General features: G+C 43.6%; 1 protein-coding gene across 5 annotated transcripts; it reads right to left on the bottom strand.

Annotated features, from left to right (window-relative positions):
- Window positions 1-1,873: 1,873 nt before the first annotated feature.
- PPIH (peptidylprolyl isomerase H) lies at window positions 1,874-20,259 on the bottom strand. 5 transcript variants are annotated; one of them, XR_010341172.1, is made up of 11 exons: window positions 20,103-20,259; window positions 19,701-19,765; window positions 19,355-19,378; window positions 19,045-19,089; window positions 17,697-17,739; window positions 13,596-13,688; window positions 12,479-12,566; window positions 11,958-11,998; window positions 11,111-11,200; window positions 4,966-5,046; window positions 2,573-3,141 (listed from the first exon to the last, which is right to left on the bottom strand). XR_010341172.1 is itself a non-coding variant. In XM_012434876.2 (10 exons), the coding sequence occupies exons 1-9, from the start codon at window positions 20,166-20,168 to the stop codon at window positions 11,132-11,134; spliced, it is 534 nt and encodes a 177-aa protein (XP_012290299.1). In that variant the 5' UTR covers window positions 20,169-20,257; the 3' UTR covers window positions 1,874-2,048; window positions 11,111-11,131. The 5 variants fall into 5 exon arrangements, 4 of the variants coding, with proteins under 4 accessions (XP_012290299.1, XP_012290302.1, XP_064228326.1 ...); XM_012434876.2 differs by lacking the exons at window positions 2,573-3,141; window positions 4,966-5,046 and adding an exon at window positions 1,874-2,048 and having other exon boundaries at window positions 20,103-20,257; XM_012434879.2 differs by lacking the exons at window positions 2,573-3,141; window positions 4,966-5,046; window positions 20,103-20,259 and adding exons at window positions 1,874-2,048; window positions 19,896-20,016.
- Between the last annotated feature and the right edge of the window lie 228 nt (window positions 20,260-20,487).

Here is a 20,487-nt window from a genome sequence, read left to right as displayed (position 1 = left end):
GAGGTTGCAGTGAGCTGAGATTGTGCCACTACACTCCAGCCTGGTGACACAGTGAAACTGTGTCTCAAAAAATAAAAATAATTTTATTGTAGCCACCTCTCTACAAGCAGCACCAACAGTTCATGACAAGTTTCACCTCCTGTTCCAAAGTGGGAGAGTGCCACTCCAGAGCTCTGCTAGTCCCCCTGCCATCCTGGGAGCTCACACCACCCAGCTCTCCGTGGCAGCTATCGTACAGACAATTCCAGTGCCTGTCTTTAAGTGATGTGATGGGCAAGGGATTCACCTCAAGTATCTTCTCTGCAAAATAACTTTTACCTTGTCCCCCCATCTCTAACAGACTGTGGCCTAAGAACATAGTTCCCTCTTCCTAGAAAGTCCTCGCCACTATGTTGATCTGGGGAATTCCAGCCTGTCAATACTTACCTCAAGCGTCACCTCTTCTGAGAAGCCTTTTTTTCCCTCTTCCTCTCATACCACTATCATTCGTGCAACAAATATTTATTCAGTGTCTATTACATACCAGAAGCTCACCTCTTCCAGGAATTGGGGACAACAGCAGTTATATTAAAAAACAAACAAAGAAAACAGACCAAATGTATTGTAAGGGCTCACATTCTAATACCACCTTGCATTGAAACTGTCCTGTTGCCTCTCACAAGTATGGGCCACATCTTACTCAGCTCCAGGGCCTAAGGACAGAGACTGGCATAGAATGTAGGTGCCAGGTGTAACAGAGTTCAGCTGAACAGCCCATCACAAGAATGTCAGCTCCAGATCACAGCTGTTCATCCTCCTTCCCATCTCTTTACAATCCCACCCTAGATAGTTACTTAAAAATCTCTCCTCCACTAGATGACAGTCCTTTCTCTACAATGTCCTCTGAAGTATGTTTACTTGGCTAGAGAGTTGCAAGTGTCTCTACTCTAGGGCCCTTATCATCATCTCCCTTGCCATCTGATACACTGAAACAACACTTTTAACCAAGTTCTGTTGTCATAAAATTGAGCTGTTTGCTACCTTTGCTCCTGCAGTATCCTGCTGCTGGTAGTTATCAGGCAACCACATCCACAAGACAGGAGAAAGCAAATAAGAAAGAGCACCCAGAAAGTGCCTCATGAAAGAAACATCAGGGAATTTTCTTCTTAGCCTCTTCAAAAAAGATGGGGTCTCACTCTGTCACCCAGGCTGGAGTGCAGTGGCACAATCTCAGCTCACTGCAACCTCCCCCACCCAGGTTCAAGCAATTCTTGTGCCTCAAGCCACCAGAGTAGCTGGGATTACAGGCACATGCCCCATGCACAGCTAATTTTTGTATTTTTAGTAGAGATGGGATTTCACCATCTTGGCCAGGCAGGTCTTAAACTCCTGGCCTTAAGTGATCCGCCCATTTCAGCCTCCCAAGTGCTGGGATTACAGGTGTGAACCACTGCACCCAGTCCCAAAACTAACATTTTCTAAGGCATGTTACTGTTTTTACAAATTACCTTCATATCCACTCTCTTATTTGACTCAAGGATGTTCTGAGGTAGGTAGATAGGTCAAGTTAGTGACCCTTTCCCCATGGGCTCCATCCAGAACTAACCAAATTGAACCTACTGGGAACATCCTTGGAGCAAGTAGTACTGTAAAGTCCTGGGGCTTTGGCTTCTTTGCCCATCAGCTTTAACCCAAGAGAGTTAGGTTTACTACAAGTGCTTGCAAGTCAGAGCCATCAACGATACACAACAAAAGGGCTCTGGTCCATGCTGGCCTCTGGGGAGTGCCAGTCCTCCTAGCTAAAGCTGAGGTGTGAGGAGACAGGGCTATTACAACCATTTAAAAATAACACACAAACAAAACCAAAAAAAAAAAACCCAAAAAACAAAAAACATACACATACAAAAAAACTTTATTTACAGATGAAAACTTAAAGACAATCTTGGATTCTGAATCTCTGATACTTCCAGGGTCTCTTGATCAAATGGGGTGGCAGCAGGCAGGGAAGCAAACACGAGAGCCAGTCCAGATTATCTTACTCAAGACCACCACCAAGAGGAAGGGAAGGCCTACAATGGCAGAGACATGGAGGTCAGTGTGGGGACGGGGACATCCCATAAGAGACAATGTTCCTAGCTATTCTTTTTTTTTTTTTTTTTTTTGAGATGGAGTCCGGCTCTGTTGCCCAGGCTCGAGTGCAGTAGTGTGATCTTGGCTCACTGCAACCTCCAACTCCTGGGTTCAAGCAATTTTCCTGCCTCAGCCTTCTGAGTAGCTGGGACTACAGGTGCCCACCACCACCCCCAGCCAATTTTTGTATTTTTAGTAGAGATGGAGTTTCACCATATTGGCCAGGCTGGTCTCAAACTCCTGACCTTGTGATCCGCCCGCCTCAGCTTCCCAAAGCGCTGGGATTACAGGGATGAGCCACCACACCTGGCCACTCCCAGCTATTCTCTACACTCCTAATCCTCTTTTCCCAAAAGGGTAGAACAGGTCTGATTCTCACCATAGGTTAGACCTTTGGCTCCCCACAGCAAAGTTGAGCAGTATATTACAAAAGAACCAAGAAGAAATAAAGTAACATTTATGGTCAAGCATACTGTCTCATTTATTTGCCCTTCATAACTCCATGCATAATATATTATCTAATTATGCAAAGGAGTGAAGTAGGTGCCAAGGGGTTTAATGGCTTGACTAAAGTCACAGAATTAGACAGTGGTGGGGCTTCCTGGTCTACTTGGCTCCAAAGCCTTTGTCCTTTCTGTCAGACTCTGATAGCTCTCTGTAGACGTCCAGAACAAACAGCAATCCTTCTTCCTTGCAGGTTTTGGTCCCAGGGTAGAGAGAAAGGGCAGTCCACACTCTTGGTTCATGGCCTTGAAGTCGAGCAAGCTATACTAAGAGAACAGGGTGAGTACACTCAGATACTATTGTCCCCTCCTCCTGCCATTCCTCAAACACAGCCACCCCTTCCTTCAGTGGACAATGAGTACTGGCATTGTACTGCAGGCACAGACTGAAGTTTAACTGTGGGCCCCCAAGAAATGTATGAAAATGTATAAATGTACTTTGTAAGTTGCATGGTGTGCCAGGACCTAAGCTCTGTCAGGCCAGGCACTACGTTAGTCAGCATGGTCCTTGCTTCAAGAAGTTCTCAGTCTGGGGAAAAACAGACCAACACATTTGTGATACAGTGTGTTCAATGCCCCAATGGAGAGATGAACCAAGTGCTGCGGGAGCACCCAGGTGGGAGCCACTGACTAGGTTAGACCTGGAAGAGGAGATGGAGGGACCAGGGATGGATTCACAACTGATGTTAGCCATGGCTGTGGGCAGGCTCCTGTGAGGTGCTGGGAGGATTTAGGATTAGTTAAAACTACATATAAACAGGATGTATTTCTGTTATAAGATACATGTTCAATGTAGAAAATTCAAGCATAAATAAGGCAACTGAAAAGTCTCTCAGCTATCTCTACTCTGCAGAAGTATTATCAACAGTCTGCTATATATCACTGCAGAGATTCCTGAAAGTTATTCAAAATAAACAGTACCATACTTGCATAAATTACTACATCTTGATTGTCACTTAATTTACCTTAGAAATCTTGCCAACATATCCAGACCTATCTCTTTCTTTTTGTTAAGGCTGTATAGTATTCCACTGAGGAGAATGGCACCTCTGTGTGTGTAAGACTTGGCTGCAATGCAAGCAGCTCTGCCTTTGGACTGGACTGGACTGGAGCCAAACATTCTCTCCTCACTGGCCTTTTCAGCTGGCAGAGCTTCTGAGTTTCAGGACAGGGAACAAACAGTGTCACATGCCCAGCAGGCACATAAATATTTGCTGCCAAATCTCCAGTGCTCCCCAGACGCATATTTTCACATAAAACCTCTTTTCTCTTGCCTGGACTACTACTGCAGTGGACTCCTCCCCAGCCTCCAGCGCATCCTCCACAATGCTGCCAGAATCATCTTCTGAACATGAAAATTCAACTACAATATTCTGCTGAAAATCCTTCAGTGGCTCCTACTGGCCTGATTCTTTTTTGGAGGGTCAGTGCCCCTTTTGAGAATCTCAGGAGCATAATGGACTCCTTCCCCAGAGGGGAAAAAATACTTCATGTCTGAAAGTCAGCCGCTGACCTCAGGATAACATATGAACTGCTAAGCTTAGTACTGGCCCTGGCCTCTCTCCAACATTCTTACCATTTGCTTTTCATATCTTCCTGCTTCAGTCAAATTGAATTATCTGCAGCTTCCTCTATACTTCCTACTGTTTCCTGCCTTTGTGACTTTGCATAGTCTGTTCCCTCTGCCTGGAATGCCCTTCCCAGTTTTAGCCACTGACAAGTTATATTCTTTCTTGTACTAAACTGAAGCATCATCTCGTCTGTAGTCTTCCCAACCACTCCAGGAAGATCAGGGCATTTCTGCTTTCCTTACCTTGTTCTAAAACCTCCAATACAGTGCTTTATTGTAATGTAATTGTCAGTTCTCCCAAGAGATTGAGTTCCTTGAAGGAAGGAACTGGGCTTTTCAAATCTGTAGCCTCATATGCAGCGTGGGATCTATCTTAATTCATCAGGGCTTGGTTGTGGAATGAATAGAGGACCAGCCCAACTGCCACCAACACATCCTTCCTAATCTTCCCCTATGGGAATGTCTCACATCTACAGGTAATTCCAGAATGAAAGACAGTGTTTCCTAAACCTCAGTCATAAATAGCACTTTCAAAACTGTTACAATATCTGTCATCCACAGGTACAATTGCTTTTTTAAGCTAATCACTATTTGAACTTCAATATTGCCTCACTGTAAGCTGTAATAACTAAAATTATGTATTGTGCTAATTATATATTTTTTTCTAAGATCCAAATATTAAAATAAAAGTCATCCCAGCACTAACTAAAGTAGTGTTTCCCACACTTCTCTATTAAGAGGCACCTGAGATACTTGTTACAAACATAACAACCTGGGTCTCACCTCGAAGCCACTCCATTGAACACTCCAGGGAAGGGATCTGGGAATTCGAAGGTTTAACTAGTGCCCCCGAATGAATATTATCTGTTGGAGAATTTAGGCAACAATGAATTAAGGAAAGCTCTCTACCACTTAATATTGCTACCAGGTTTGGGGATCACAGGGAGGGGGGCAGCATATCAGACTAGCAGAGTTGCCAGAACTCAGAGGTGCCACCCTCTCCCAGGTATATGTAAGTAGCAAAGAACCCACTCAGGCTACAGCAGGAGAATCCTGAGGGTAGAGGTTCTTTATGCTATACATAACCAAATTTATCATAAAAAGTTTTCACAGAGCTGGGCACAATGGTTCATGCCTGTAATTCCAATACTTTGGGAGGCTGAGGTAGGAAGATGGCTTGAGGCCAGGAGTTTGAGACCAGTCTGGACAACATAGCAAGACCCCACCTTTTTTCTTTAATTTTTAAATTTTTTATTATTATTATTTTTTGAGACAGAGTCTCGTTCTGTTGCCAGGCTGGAGTGTAGTGGCACAATCTTGGTTCACTGCAACCTCTGCCTCCCAGGTTCAAGCAATTCTCTTGCCTCAGCCTACCAAGTTGCTAGGACTACAGAAGCGTGCCACCACACCCAGCTAATTTTTGTATTTTTTTAGTAGAGACGGGGTTTCACCATGTTGGTCAGGCTGGTCTTGATCTCCTGACCTTGTGATCTGCCCGTCTCAGCCTCCCAAAGTGCTGGGATTACAGGTGTGAGCCACCTCGCCCAGCAGACAGCCCACCTTTAAAAAGTTAAGTGGGTGTGGTAGGGCACACCTATAATCCCAGCTACTAAGGAGGCTGAGGTGGGAGGATTCACTGAGGAAGCTGTGACTGCGCCACTGCAATCCAGCCTTGGTGACAGAGTAAGACCCTGTTTAAAAAACAAAAACACAAAAACAAAACCAAAAAAATCCCAGAACCCAAGATAAAACCAAGGTTTCTATATCTAAAATTGTACAGACCAAGCATGGTGGCTCACGCTTGTAACCCCAGTACTTTGGGAGGTCAAGGCAGGCAGATCACTTGAGGTCAGGAGATCACTTCGAGATCAGCCTGGCCAACATAGTGAAACCCTTATCTCTACTAAAAATACAAAAATTAGCCAGGCATGATGGTGCACGCCTCTGATCCCAGCTATTCGGGAGGCTGAGGCATGAGAATCCCTTGAACCAGGGAGGTGGAGGTTGCAGTGAGCTGAGACTGTGCCACTGCACTCCAGCCTGGATGACAGAGTGAGACTTTGGTCTCAAAAAAAAAAAGTTGTACAGAAAACTTCATTTTCACTAAAACCAAAGTCAGAACCTAGGAAGGCAAAACACAAAGGTTCTGGAAAGAAGTGCTCCATAGGGAGGTAGAACTGATCAAGTGACATCTTCTATCTCCTTCCTAGCTGTTTCACCACACATGCCCAGTGCCTGGGCACAAGGCCTCAAATGCAGGATCAGGTGATACTTGACATGAATGCAATGGATTCCTGCTGGACTAGTGCCACCAAGAGATTATTTCCTCTTGGTCTTTTTCTTTGGAATATGGCAAGTTCTCAATTAAAAGATAGACTCTTACTCCCCATTGCCTTGCCTCTCAAAGTCTGCATCAGCATCACCTGAGAGCTGATTAGAAATGCAGAATCTTATCCCCTACTGAAACCCACCAAATCAGAATCACCATTTTTTTTTTTTTTGAGACGGAGTTTCGCTCTTGTTGCCCAGGCTGGAGTGCAATGGTGCGATCTCGGCTCACCGCAACCTCCGCCTCCTGGGTTCAGGCAATTCTCCTGCCTCAGCCTCCTGAGTAGCTGGGATTACAGGCATGTGCCACCATGCCCAGCTAATTTTTTGTATTTTTAGTAGAGACGAGGTTTCACCATGTTGACCAGTATGGTCTCGATCTCTTGACCTCGTGATCCACCCGCCTTGGCCTCCCAAAGTGCTGGGATTACAGGCGTGAGCCACCGCGCCCAGCCCAGAATCACCATTTTATAACAAATTTCCTGGAGATCCATATGCACATTAAAGTATAAGAAATACTACCCAAAAGTGCTTAAAAATACCACCTTCCTTCCCTCCAGACCCCTGTTCCCTGGGAAATTCATCTCCCCTTTTCATTAATGTTTCCCAAATCACATTATTCAGAAACCCAAAACAGGGCACCCATCTGTGGAACCAACCCCTTTGCATTAGACTGCCACCCAGATTCCCTAACACTTTAAAACCTATGATAGGGATTTTTGGTAAAGTGAAATGTGTTAATTCAAGTAAAGTTCGTGGCTCATTATGTGGGCACAGGAAGAATTCAATGAAAGATAACTGCTTTAATTATAGTGTCCCTAGTATTAGCTACGAGATCAGTTCTGAGCAAGCCAGGGCAAGTAGACTAAGTTGCTAAGTTTAGAGCTTGCTGTCCAGTACAGCAGCACTAGCCACAACTGGCTCTTTATGTTTATTATTATTTTTAATTACTTATTTATTTTTGAGACAAGGTCTCACTCTGTCGCCCAGGCTAGAGTGCAGTGGCATGATCTTGGCTCACGATCTAGGCAGAGGTTTCTGTGTTGGCAAGGCTGGTCTCAAACTCCTGACCTCAAGAGATCCACCCGCCTCGGCCTCCCAAACTGCCAGGATTACAGGTGTGAGCCACCATATCTGGCCTAATTTAAATGTAATAAACTATAGCTTAGTTCTATCAATAAAAAAATAAAAATAAATAATAAATAAAAGTTTAACAGTTTAGTCCCTCAGATGAACCAGCCACATTTCAAGTGTTTTGTTGTCACATGGGGCTGTTAGCTACCATACTGGACCTCCCAGATCTAGAACCTTTCCATCATCACAGTCCATGGGCAGTCCTGGTCTAGAGGGCCTCTGGAATGTACAATGGCCACCTGACCAATGTGTTCTGCTTGGGCTGCAGGCTGAGACGAACGGCTTTCTTGGAAGCAAAAGTTCATATAACTTTTGCTAACAGTTGGTGATCCCCATCTTCAGAAATAAAACTCCAACAAGGACTTCCAGTAACTTTATGTAAAAGACTCAAAAAGATACAGAAAGGCCCCAACATAAAGAATTTCTAAATTTTATTCTTTTTGTTATCTTTTGTCCTCCGGTAGTGATTAGTGGTCAATCTTTGGAAAGAAAGGACCCATGAACTTAACTTTGGTTACAGCAAAGAAATGAGTAAGAGAGGGAGGGAATGGCCAGCAGTCATTGAAGAGAGAGAGCAGGCTGAGCCCAAGGGGCACCAGTACTGGCAGAAAGGAAAGCTAGGGGTGTCAAGTGGGCCTGAGAAGGGATCAACAGGCTGAACAAGAGAGGTCCACATGCAGCTCCCAGCACACACTTGTACATTCCAGCCTCAGCATTTGCTCACACCAGTTCCCTGCCTAAAATGCCTGACATTTTCCCTCTCTACTTAACTCATGTAATAAATTTTTACCAAATGCCTGTAAGTGCCAGATATGCTGAACACAGAGTTGGTCACAAACAAATGTGTGTAGCGTCATTAAAATGGTCAGGTATCTGACTGGATATCCATTTGTAAAAAGGACAAGAAAAAGTCTTATCTTAACACTATACAGAAAAATTAATTATAGATGATTTTGTAAATATACAAATAAAACTATAAAAATACTAGAAAAATGATTTTAGTTCCACCATATAAAAAGAAATACTAGAAAAAATACGGAAAACCTTGTGATCTGAGATAGTAAAGACCTTCTTAAATGAGACAAAACAGAAAAGCAATAAAAGACTGATAATTTTGACCTCATCAAAATTTAGAACTTCTCTTTAACAAAGAATATCATGTATATCAAAAAAAAATCACCAAACTTACGCAACACAATAAGAATTTTTTTCTTAAAATATATTCTGAAGAAAAAAATCACAACATATAAAATTAAGAACTAATATTCAGCTGGGCACAGTGGCTCATGCCTATAATCCCAGCACTTTGGGAGGCCAAGGTGGGCAGATCACTTGAGGTCAGAGGTTAGAGACCAGCCTGGCCAACATGGTAAAACCCCATCCCTACCAAAAAATATAAAAATTAGCCGGGCGTGGTGGCACGTACCTGTAGTCCTAGCTACTTATAGCTATTGTATAAGGTAATCTTATACAATATTTTTAATACTTTTGTGCATGAAACAAATTTTTGACAATGACCCATCACATGAGGTCGGATGTGGAATTTTCCACTTCTGATGTCATGTTAGTGCTCAAACAGTTTCAGATTTTGGAGCATTTGGGATTTCGGATTAGGGATTCTCAGCCTGCATTGAAGTTTTGATTTTTCTTTTTTTTTGAAATGGGGTCTCACCCTGTCACCCAGGCTGGAGTATAGTGGCACCATCATAACTCACTGCAGCCTCAAACTCCAGGGCTCAAATAATACTCTCACCTCAGCCTCCTGAGTAGCTGGGACTACAGGCTTGCACCACCACACTTGGCTAATTTATTTTTTTTTTGAAAGACGGGGTCTCGCCAGGTTGCCCAGGATGGTCTCCAACTCCTGAGCTCAAGCTATCTGGGATTACAGGAGTGAGCCACCGTGACAGGCTATTTTCATTTTTTAATACTAGGTGGTTTTAATACAAGGTGGTTTTACATACTAAGAAGGAAAAGTTTTCAAGACATAATTTTTTAGAAAATGAAAAATATACTATGATTTCATTTGGGAAAAAGAAAACCTCCTAAAATTAGATGCGCAAGGCAAAGGCCCTGATGGACATACATCAGACTGATAAAGAAGTGACTGTTTTTCTGCAGGGTTAAAAAAGAAAAAAAAAAAAAAAAGAAGTGACCTCTGGAATGGGGAGTGGAGTTGGAGGTGGGGTGTTGTCAAGAGGGGTTTTCACTTTATCTGTTTGATGTCAAAGTTTTCACAATGAGAGTGTATTATGTTACTTGTGTAAACCAAATGAAATATGGGGCCCTTGATTGGATTACCTTTTCTTAAGCTACAAAAGTTACTTTTGGGACAATTGGGGAAGTTTGAAAATGTACTATATATAATGTTGTGGTTACATAGGATGTTCTTATTTTTAGGAGTTCCTTGCTGAAATACTCATGGGTAAAGTGTCAAGAAGTCTGCAACTTTCAAATGGGAAAGATAAGAAGAAAGGATAAAGGAAAGAAGATGGGAAGAAAGGAAGAAAGAAAGGAAAGCCTGGAGACAGGGAAGAGGAGCAGGAGAGAGGAAGAGAGGCAATGGAAATGGGTGAGGAGGCAAGAAGGGAAAGAAAAAAACAAATATCAAGGCAAAACAATCAAACAAGAATGTGAATCACTGGTGAATTTAAGTGAAGATATATGGGTGTTCAAGGTATTATTCTTCTAACTTTTTTGCAGGTTTGAAAATTAAAAAAAGAGAAAAAAACAACAAAACAACATTACCCCTCACCCAGCTGGAAGGGATGGATTTCTCCCTTGTACTCTTCTCACACTTGGCAATGTCACTCATATTACTAGTGATCACCTCTGAGAATGTCTTATTTCCCATGAGCTCCTAAAAGGAGACATCTTTCAATTCTTTGTCCCCCTCTCTGCAGCTAGCATGCTGCCCAGTGCAGAGCAGGCAGTAGCAAATGTGGGGAAGAAATGAGTCCACATAGGCTGGACGATGTGAGGCATTCACCTACAAGGCTGGCAAATATGAAGTCAAGGCCTGGAAGTGAAGTATCAGTTCTGATGAGAGGCATGACAGGTGTGTCTCCGGGCTGCCCAGGTTGGTCCCAGCAGAGAGTTACTCAGGTCTGGAGCCAGGTCTTTCTAGGGGGACTACTGAATGGAACTGTAGTCTAAGAGTGCTATTAGAAACTGCCTGAGTGGTTTTCAGATTGATACTCTGTATATTACAAAGTGGCAGAAAAGTAAAGTGGTCCTACAACCCTTTCTCTTTTGATTTTTATAATGACTCTGACAGATAGGTATTATAGTATTTCCATTTGACAGATGAAGAAAGATGCTCTGAGAAGGAAAGTGACTACTCCAAGGTCACACACAGAGGAACTGGGCTCAATCTCATGTCTTCAAGACTACATTTCTTTCCACTAGACCATGCTGCCTTCTCTGGAGTTTGACTCCTAACCTAATAGGAGAAAGACTCACTTACCTGAATCAGTCTTGATCTGGACTACATCTCCCCACATTGTGAGATCACCACAGGTAGCTTGGGCTTATTGTTGGGGCCTGTGGGAACATTCTAGGGAAAAAAGCACAATGGAGATTCATCCACTCAGGCACTTGCTCGTTCCCTTACCAAACTTTTACTGATGCCTGCCAGCTCCTGTGCTAAGGACTCAGCACTCAGAGGCAAACCATGTCCTGGCAGACAGGTAAAGTATATAATACCTATCAAAGAGAAGATGCGAAACACTTAGAAAATATCCAATCTATGATAATATAACAAAAAGTTATAAGAAAGAGTTGGATAAGGGGCAGACGGACAACTAAATTGCTGCTTAAAGAGGTCAGCGAAGGATTCACAAAAGAGGGGTATTTGAACTGTGCCTAGAAGGGTGGGATTCCACCGGGAGGGAAGGGAAAAGAGCATTCCAGCTAGAAGAAACAGTGTGAGCAAGGGCTCAGGGGCAGGAAAGAGCAAGCAGCAGGGATATGTATGGCAGATTTAGAGAAGAGCTAGTAGCCTGATGTGACTGGAACAAGGAAGAGGCAGTGGCAAGAGAAGGGGTCAAAGGCAGACAGGGACTAATCATGAAGGACCCTGAATGCAATGCCAAGGAGTAGAATTTTATTAAATAGGCAACAGGGTCATCAGAGGTCAAACCTCAGTGTTGGCCACACAGGCTGACTTATGCGGTCTCTCCTCCCTTTTCCTGAGACAATGAAGACTGGGCCTAACAAACTGGAGCTCATTCCCCCTTCTCTAGCTCCTGGACACTAGTCAGACAGTACCAGCCAGAATGGCAGAGAAAGAGAAAAATCAAAGCAGTACTTACCTCAATCTTTCTCATCACTAGAAGTCCATCGATGATTTTTCCTGTAGGAAAAGTGTGAACTGGACTTTATTCTTGTTTACATAGCATTTTCCAGCTTCCAGAGCCCATTCTTAGCTATGATCTTATTAGACCCTCTTACTAACTTTAGGAAATTGAGATGTGGTAGAGGTGAAATGACTTGCTCAAGGTCATAGGTAATAAGTAGAGAGTTAGGGCTCAAACTTATATCTGAGTAACTCCAAAGTCTCACCATATCATGCTGTCTCTGTGGCATTTCTTCAGTGCTAGCAACTGGGTTTTCCCCCTAAGTGGTTCCATGCTACATCAAATGGCCCTTTTGTCATTACATCTAGTTCTCCAGCCACACATGTTCCCCACCTCCCCACCATTTCTGTTTTCTCTATTACCACCTAAGCAGTTACACGAGTTGAGCATTCTTGGTAAGAGTTGAGAACTAACTCCTCTGGAGGTCCCATCCGAGGTGAATGGGGCCGGGACCATGGGACAGGAGTAGGACTTACCAAACACCACATGCTTCCCATCCAACCAATCGCACTTAGAGCAGGTGATAAAGAACTGACAGCCATTCGTACTGGGACCACTGTTTGCCTGATAGAAACCAAATAGACCGGCAGTTAAGTTTCCCTGGCCATGTTAGCTGAAGGGCAAGATTCCCCAAAAAGCCTGTAACCCTGATTCCTCTACACTTTTTTTCAGCAAACCTAACTTAGCACCTATCTATGAACCAGGGCCTAAGCTAGGAGCCAAGGATACAGAGATGAACAGGACATGGCTCACTGCAGCCTCAAACTCCTGGGCTCAAGCAATCCTCCCACCTTAGCCTCCCTCGTAGCTGGGACTACAGGTGTGTTTCATCACATGTGGCTAATTTTTTTTTTTTAGTAGAGATTAAGTCTCACTATGTTGCCCAGACTGGCTTCAAACTCCTGACCCCAAGCAATCCTCTTGCCTTGGCCTCCCAAAGTGGTGGGATTACAGGTGTGAGCCACCACACCCAGCTATGAATATGTGTGTCTTAAAAGCACAAGAGGTTGGTTACATTCTGAGCAGTAGGGCTGAATGCCCAGCCACAAATCCTGGTTCAGATTTTAGTTCCCCAGCCTGCTAGCCTGCTAGTGGGCCTTACCTACTGGTTTTCTTTTCTTTTTTCTTCTTTTTTTAAGATGGAGTTTCACCCTTGTCGCCCAGGCTGGAGTGCAGTGGCACCATCTCAGCTCACTGCAACCTCCACCTCCTGGGTTCAAGTGATTCTCCTGCCTTAGCCTCCCGAGTAGCTGGATTACAGGCACCCGCCACCACACCTGGCTAATTTTTTGTATTTTTAGTAGAGACGAGGTTTCACCATGTTGGCCAGGCTGGTCTCAAACTCCTGACCTCAGGTTATCAACCCGCCTCAACCTCCCAAAGTGCTGGGCTTATAGGCATGAGCCACCGTCCCAGCTTACCTACTGGTTTTCTCAATCAAACCAAACTGAGAAAGGAAGTGGTAGAGGTGAGTCCTGGGCCAAGCAAGAGAAGGAAAGCATTTGCTTCCATCCCCAGAGACAGCACTGGGCCTCAAGAGGGGCCCAGAAACCAGCTGGCTATAACCCGAAACCTTGATTGGACCTTACTTACCATGGAAAGCAGGCCTGGAGCTGAGTGTCTAAGTTTAAAATTTTCATCTGCAAATGGCCCCCGGTAAATACTGGCGACTCCAGTACCATCTCCCTGAGCAGAGAGAAGGGAAGTATTCATGACTTGGAGCACTGGGTCCCTAGAAACCAGAGGAAGAACACTGTTGCACCTAACGCCTGGCGTCTTTAAAGTCTACTCTTAATCTTGTTGGTCATCTTGGAAGCTGCGCCTATTTGACCCCACCCTGCCATCAAAGCAAGTCTTATACGAGGCACCTACAGCCCACAAAGTCTGGCTAGAGCATGTACAGATTGGATGCAACAGGTCACAGATGGGCCTCTAGAAAGATCAGTTAAGACACAGACAAAGTAGGGAACAGCAACAAGGTAATCACATACTCAATCCTTGCCATTCCCAAAGACTCTCATGCCTGCAGTCACATAAAAGCACCCACTTAAGTGACTACCACTCCATTCCCCCAGACTATCTAGGAGGGTGAGTGAGCTCTTGGCAGTCTGTTTGTACAACATGATACGACCCTCCTGGTCAAAGTTGATTGATCCAGGGAAGGATGCCTAATTCACACTGGGCCAACTAGAGTTCCTTCTCTGGGAATCTGGAAGTGGGATGGATGCTCTCTTTGAGGCTAAATTTGTAGCATGTAAACCTGAAAGCTGGATGTGACTATCATCTGCAAGGTGGGCTAGAGAACAGAAAGAGAACACAACACAGATGTGTGGCAAGCACTAGAGAAACAGAGATAAAGAACTGCCTTGGTTCTCTGTGGTTCTAGTTTCTAGTTCTATTTCTTCTGTTAGTTACATGAAACACTCCCTTTATTATAAACTCCCAATTTCTGCTTAAACTAGCTTTATCTGCATTATCTCTTTGCTTTTCCAGCAACCTTGAGGAATAAGCATTATCATCTTCCCCATTTTTCATGTGAGGAAACTGAAGTCTGGGTAATAAAACAATTTGACCAAGGCCATGTTTGCATTACCATAAATAGAATCCCTGAGGTTTAAAGGCAATATTGAGGAGTGCCAAAAAGATCAACCACTCCTAGCCAGTTAGTAAAAAGAAACAGTGCATGGGCGAAAGGGAAAACACTGACCCAGTGTAGAATCAAGGGTCCCTCCGTGGGACAAGGACTACCAAAGGGGATTAATATAAGTCAGAGAAAAAAGAGAAACTGTCCAAATTCAAACCTTTATTTGGCTAAATATTATCAAATAAAATCAAGTGTGTATATTAGAAAGACCTGGCCTGGCACAGTGGCTCACTTGAGGTCAGGAGTTCAAGACCAGCCTGGCCAATATGGTGAAACCCTGTCTCTACTAAAAATACAAAAATTAGCTCCGTGTGGTGGCGGTTGCCTGTAATCCCAGCTACCTGGGAGGCTGAGGCACAAGAATACCTTGAACCCACCCAGGAGGCAGAGGTTGCAATGAGCCGAGATGGCACCACTGCACTCCAGCCTAGGCAACAGAGCAAGACTCTGTCTCAAAAAAAAAAAAAAAGGAAAAGAAAGAAATTTTTAAAAAGAGAAAGACCTGCATTTGAGTTCGAGATCTATCACTTACGAGCTGGGAAAGTCACTTCTTATCTGTGAGCCTCAATTTCCTCATCTATTAAGTGACGATGAACTTAGGTACTCTTTACAGTTATCATGAAGATTCAATTAGATAGTATCTGTAAAAAGCACTTTGCAAACAATGTAGCACTAAATAAATAATCAAACAAGCTATTATGTCATTAACTAACTCCACATACATATTAATACAGAAGGAAGAGAGAAAATAAGTTCATCTCCAACTTCCCAGTGAACCTAAGGGACACCTCAGTTACCACGCCATTCTCCATAACCACACTATCTACAGCTCTCCAGAAATAGGGAAAATTATAAAATCAGTAATTTGGAGCAAACAATAGAAAGCAACTTATCTTCAACTACAGTGAATTGATCAAATAACTTGTCTATTCATAATGAAATATTAGGTGGTTATTAGAAAGCATGTTTTAGAAGACAATGACAAGGGAAGGTATGGACAATTATGAATTACAAAAAAAGTAAAACATATAGATGATTTTAAGTCTGATTAAAAATTATATAAACACACATATACATACTAAGGTAAGACTGAGAGCTGTAAACCAAAATGCCAATAGTATATTCCTTGTAAGGTGAGATTAAGGGTAATTCATTTGGTGATTTATTTTCTTCTGTGCACTTTTCTTTTGCAAACAAAACAATAAATACTATTAAAACCAAAAATAAATGAATAAAACAAATATGCTTGGTCCAACTTTGGAAGGTGTCAAATTCTGATTTTTCTGGTTCTTGCTCATTCCACTTTGCCTTCCCCAAGGAAGGTTCTAAGCAAGCTTTTTTTCCCCCCTTTAGACAATGTCTCACTCTGTCGCCCAGGCTAGAGTGCAGTGGCATGAACATGGCTCACTGCAGCCTTGAAATGACTTCCTGGGCTCAAGGGATCCTCCTACCTTAGCCTCCCATGTAGCTGGGACCACAGGTGCACACCACCAAAAATTAAAAAATAAAAAGTAAGTTTTTTTATTTTTATAAAGACAGGGTCTTATTATGTTGCCAGGCTGGTCTCAAACTCCTGGGATCAAGCAATCCTCCCAGTATCCCAGGGTGCTGGGATTACAGATGTAAGGCCTGTCAGCAATTGCTTTTAACTCGGGCTTTCAGACTGAGCGACTATTGTCTAACTCTAGAGTTATCAACAAGTGATCAGATATGCCTGGGGCAAAGTCTAGTAAGAAGCTATCCTCTCCTTTTAAGGCAACAGGGGAACCTAGGGGGAAAAAATAGAAAGAAAGCAGAGGATAGTTTCTCTGCCCTTCTTACCAGCTAACAAACCCCACTACCATTATTTGTTTCCAGAGGTTGCAAACAAATGCCTACAGGGGTCAGCAACATAAATAAGGGAAACAGGTGTGGAGTCTGTGGTGAAATGGCAAAGATATGCCATGGCCAAAGGGACCAGTTCCTTGATTCCAACCAATTGTCACTGTCAGTGCCACTGTGAGAAATGCAGGCCCAGTGTACCTCCACTTTCCATTTTTTACAGATAAAACAAAACTCTAGGATTTTTTTGTGCCATTTCAGTTATACACCATGATGCAGATGAAACAAAACATATGTAAAAGCATAATTCAGCCTAAAACCTACCACTCTGCCACCCTATATTGCATAGGAAACGTCTTAAAAACTCATGAGAGCCAAACTAAACAAACACATAAAAAATAATAAATGTCTCCCAGATCCAAGAAAACAGCAACACAACTAACCAAATGATATTAATAAGAGTAAAGAAAGCCCATGCACAGAAGTGGGTAGGTAAGGACAAAAGCAGGTTTAAGAAAGAAAAAGTGTAGTTTATTCTGCACCCTCCAAGGTTGGGGTGGGGAGGGAGGCTTCATATGGAGGACACAGTCTACTTACAAGAAAGTCATGGTTAGCAAGAAAGAACTATTTCACTGGGCTCTCCCAGTGAATAGAGCAAAATTCCTCCAGAACTATCTCCCTCTCTTGCTCTGATTCCTTGCCCATGAATCAACTTCTTATGAAAACCTTAGTTTTCCAGGTACTGTGACACCAGAAGTAAAAGAGAAAATGAGCAAGCATTTAGCCCACTAAAAGGAGACTTACCTCCATTCAGAAAAAAAAAAAAAAAAAAAAAAAAACCACAGCTGATTTCCAACTAAGTTTCATATGACTAATTAGTGCAGGCCTATCATAGATCATCTGTAGCTATTCTTAAAAAGTCCAATTTCTGGCTCAAAAAGGCTGAGATTTGGACCATGGAAGTTAATGTCCCAATCAAAGTGCTAAAATCTGTTATCTAGAGTCGGTGGTACCCAGCCACTTTCAAGAAGTTCCCCATCACCATTCTCATCAAACTTGGCTATTGTTCTCAGGCCCTGTAGGTATCTGTGGGGTGATCAACACCCCCATCAAAATTGGCTATTGTCCTCAAACCTTAAGACTGGGTCACTACAGTAAAAACAGCAGCTGTAACAATAACAACAAAAACTAAAACTGTAGGTCTTTGATTGGAAAGGAATAATACTTACATTAACAAAATCTCCACCCTGAATCATGAAATCCTTTATGACCCTGAAACAGAGAGCAAAGAATACTGAGAGAATATTTTATGGTTTAGAAACATATAGACTTTGTCATTATTATATTAGATTAACATTGATTTCAAAAAACACTACCACTTTGGCTTACAAAATGATTATTCTTAGCTGGGCACAGAGGCTCATGCCTGTAATCCCAGCAATTTGGGAGGTGAAGGCAGGCAGATCACATGAAGCCGGGAGTTCAAGACCAGCCTGGCCAACATGGCGAAACCCCTTCTCTACTAAAAATACAAAAATTAGCAGGGCATGGTGGTGCATGCCTGTAGCCCTGGCTACTCAGGAGGCTGAGGCAGGAGAATTGCTTGAACCCAGGAGGCAGAGGTTGCAGTGAGCCAAGATCATGCCACTGCACTCCAGCCTGGGTAACAGAGTGGGACTCTGTCTCAAAAAAAAAAAAAAAAGATGTTTCTTTTCCTGGAATGATTAAGCTGAAAGGATAATTAACCATAAAAAAGGATTTTAGTTATAAATTAGGGCATGTTAGAATTGATCAAGTGCATGATCTGGCACCTGAACAGTAACAAAAAGAAGGGACTGAAAGCCTGCAGGAAGAATGACCACATTACTTGCCTGGCAGATCAAAGGCTTGATGTAAATTTGGGGGAAAGAACTACAGAGAATTTATGTGAAATGGACTGCTACACGTGTCAGGGCTTAACAACTGTTAGCTATTACCCCTAGGGAGGGTCCTTAACCTTTCTTATCCTCTGTTTCCTCCTCTGTAGAATACAGATAACACATACCACTTCACAGGAGTCCTACGGGGATTAGTGACCCACAGCTCTAAAGCTGTGATATAATTACATGCTAACATTGTTACTAACCACAGTGAGACCATGAGAAAGATTCTATATTGAAATGAGACTCAGTGTTGCCATACTCCACTCCCCAGGAAATATGATTATCCTGGGACAATCATACATGATCATTTTAGGAATTAAAAATATCAACCAGCAAGATATATTACATGCACTTTAGGATTACAACTGTATTTTTTTTAAAATCTGCATTCGCACAAACAGGTGCATGAAAAAGACAGGATATTGTAAAGATAAGTAGTTTCTGTTTTAAAGACATAAAAAGAAGTGGAGGAGTATAAGTAGAGTTAGAACATTTAATAAATCTTCAGTTGTTGAGTCCACAAAAACATTTCTTCTCAAGAAATGTAAGAATTACCCTCTGGTTTTATTTTCCTTTTTAAATTTTATTTTATTAGAGCCTAATCCCCCAGGAAGTATTTCTGAAAGACTCCAGGATGGCTTGCCAAAAGCCTTACCTGTGGAAGGTGCTTCCTTTGTATCCTATTGGAACCCCATCTTTTCTATAACCAAAAAGAAAGAGAATTAGATAGCAGATAGTACAAGGCCCTTCCAGTTTACCATGCCCTGGAGCCAAAAGGACTCTCCTAAACAGGGCTGACAGACATAAAGGAGGCAAACCAACTAGGGATAGACCCTTGGGATATTACCTTCTATCACTGTCACCAGTAATCCTTCAAGGCCAGCAGGTGGTTCCCCCGTACCCTCACTGCAGCCCAGAACACCCCTCTGGAGCAAGCAAAGAAGTCAAACATGTCTGAAACTGACCTGAATTCTCCGGTGCAGAACTGCCTGAAAGGGACAAAAAGTGAACGATTCAATCACTATAACATCACACTTGTGAGCTCCTCTAAAGACGGGACAAAACAAACACTGGAGCCAGCAAGTCCACTAATCGGCCAGCCAGACGTTCAGAAACGCAGACGTACAGACTAACAACATAAGTTGACTCGGGAACAATCAAAAAGGCAACCATTCAGACAGAGCAATGCGCGGAGGAATCAGATCTCAAGAGCAGTGAGCGGACAAACAGACGTAGACAGGCTATTCAGGCGGTTGACTGGGGCTCGGCTTCTGCCTCAGCTAATCCAGCAGAGCTAGGGCACGTCCTTACCTAAAGTTCTCGGCCGTCTTAGGCACAACGTCTGCAAAGAGCTCGATCTTCATGCGGCCAACTTCCTGAAATCAGCGAGAGACTGTCAGAAGGTCTAGTCAAAGACCATGAGGGCTTCAACGGAGCAGGGGACATGATGGGCTGACCCACCACCCTGCCGCTCGTTATCTCCCACCTCCGCCTCCCTGGCCTAACCTTTCGTTCCGCCCAAACCCTCCAGAGGCAGGCCGCTAGGACTGGGGAGACTCATCCTTCTTCCCCCACTCGCCCCGGCAGGTCGGTAGGTTCGGGTGCAGTTTCACTTTCTGGCTTCCCGAGTCCGCTCTCTCTGGGTGAGTTCTGCCTGCCTAGCCCCGAGCAGTTTCCCTTCGGCGCAGGTGTGGGCAGCCTCCTGAATCTCACCTGACCGCCAATGCTGACATCAAAGAACACCACGGGGTTAACAGGGCTTGAATTTGCCACCGCCATGGCTGTGACCCGGAAGCAGAAGTCGGGAGCGTGGGATTCCGCCGAACCTAAAGCCCAGTCCGCGGGTTTCGTCCGGGGAGCAGGCGCGGTAGACGCGGAATAAGACCAGGCTCCGCCCCCGGAAGCTGTCTCCCCGCGTGGTTTGTGCTGAGGCTGCTGGGGTCGAGCTGAGAGACTGCCTCTGGGACTGGGGGCGCTGGAGCGAGGAGGAGGAAATCCTTGACATCTTTTTGGTTAAGGACAATGGTCACCCCACTCACGTGGCTGTACTAAGGGCAGTACAAATTGATCTTGCTCTAGCCAGAGCTTTTGGATTAGG

This window comes from Aotus nancymaae, unplaced genomic scaffold (genome assembly GCF_030222135.1).
Source record: "Aotus nancymaae isolate 86718 unplaced genomic scaffold, 86718_ANA_hifiasm-v0.15.2.pri h1tg000007l, whole genome shotgun sequence".
NCBI lineage: Eukaryota > Metazoa > Chordata > Mammalia > Primates > Aotidae > Aotus > Aotus nancymaae.
The sequence above is the reverse complement of the archived record's forward strand: the minus strand, read 5'-3'. Positions and strand labels throughout refer to the sequence as shown.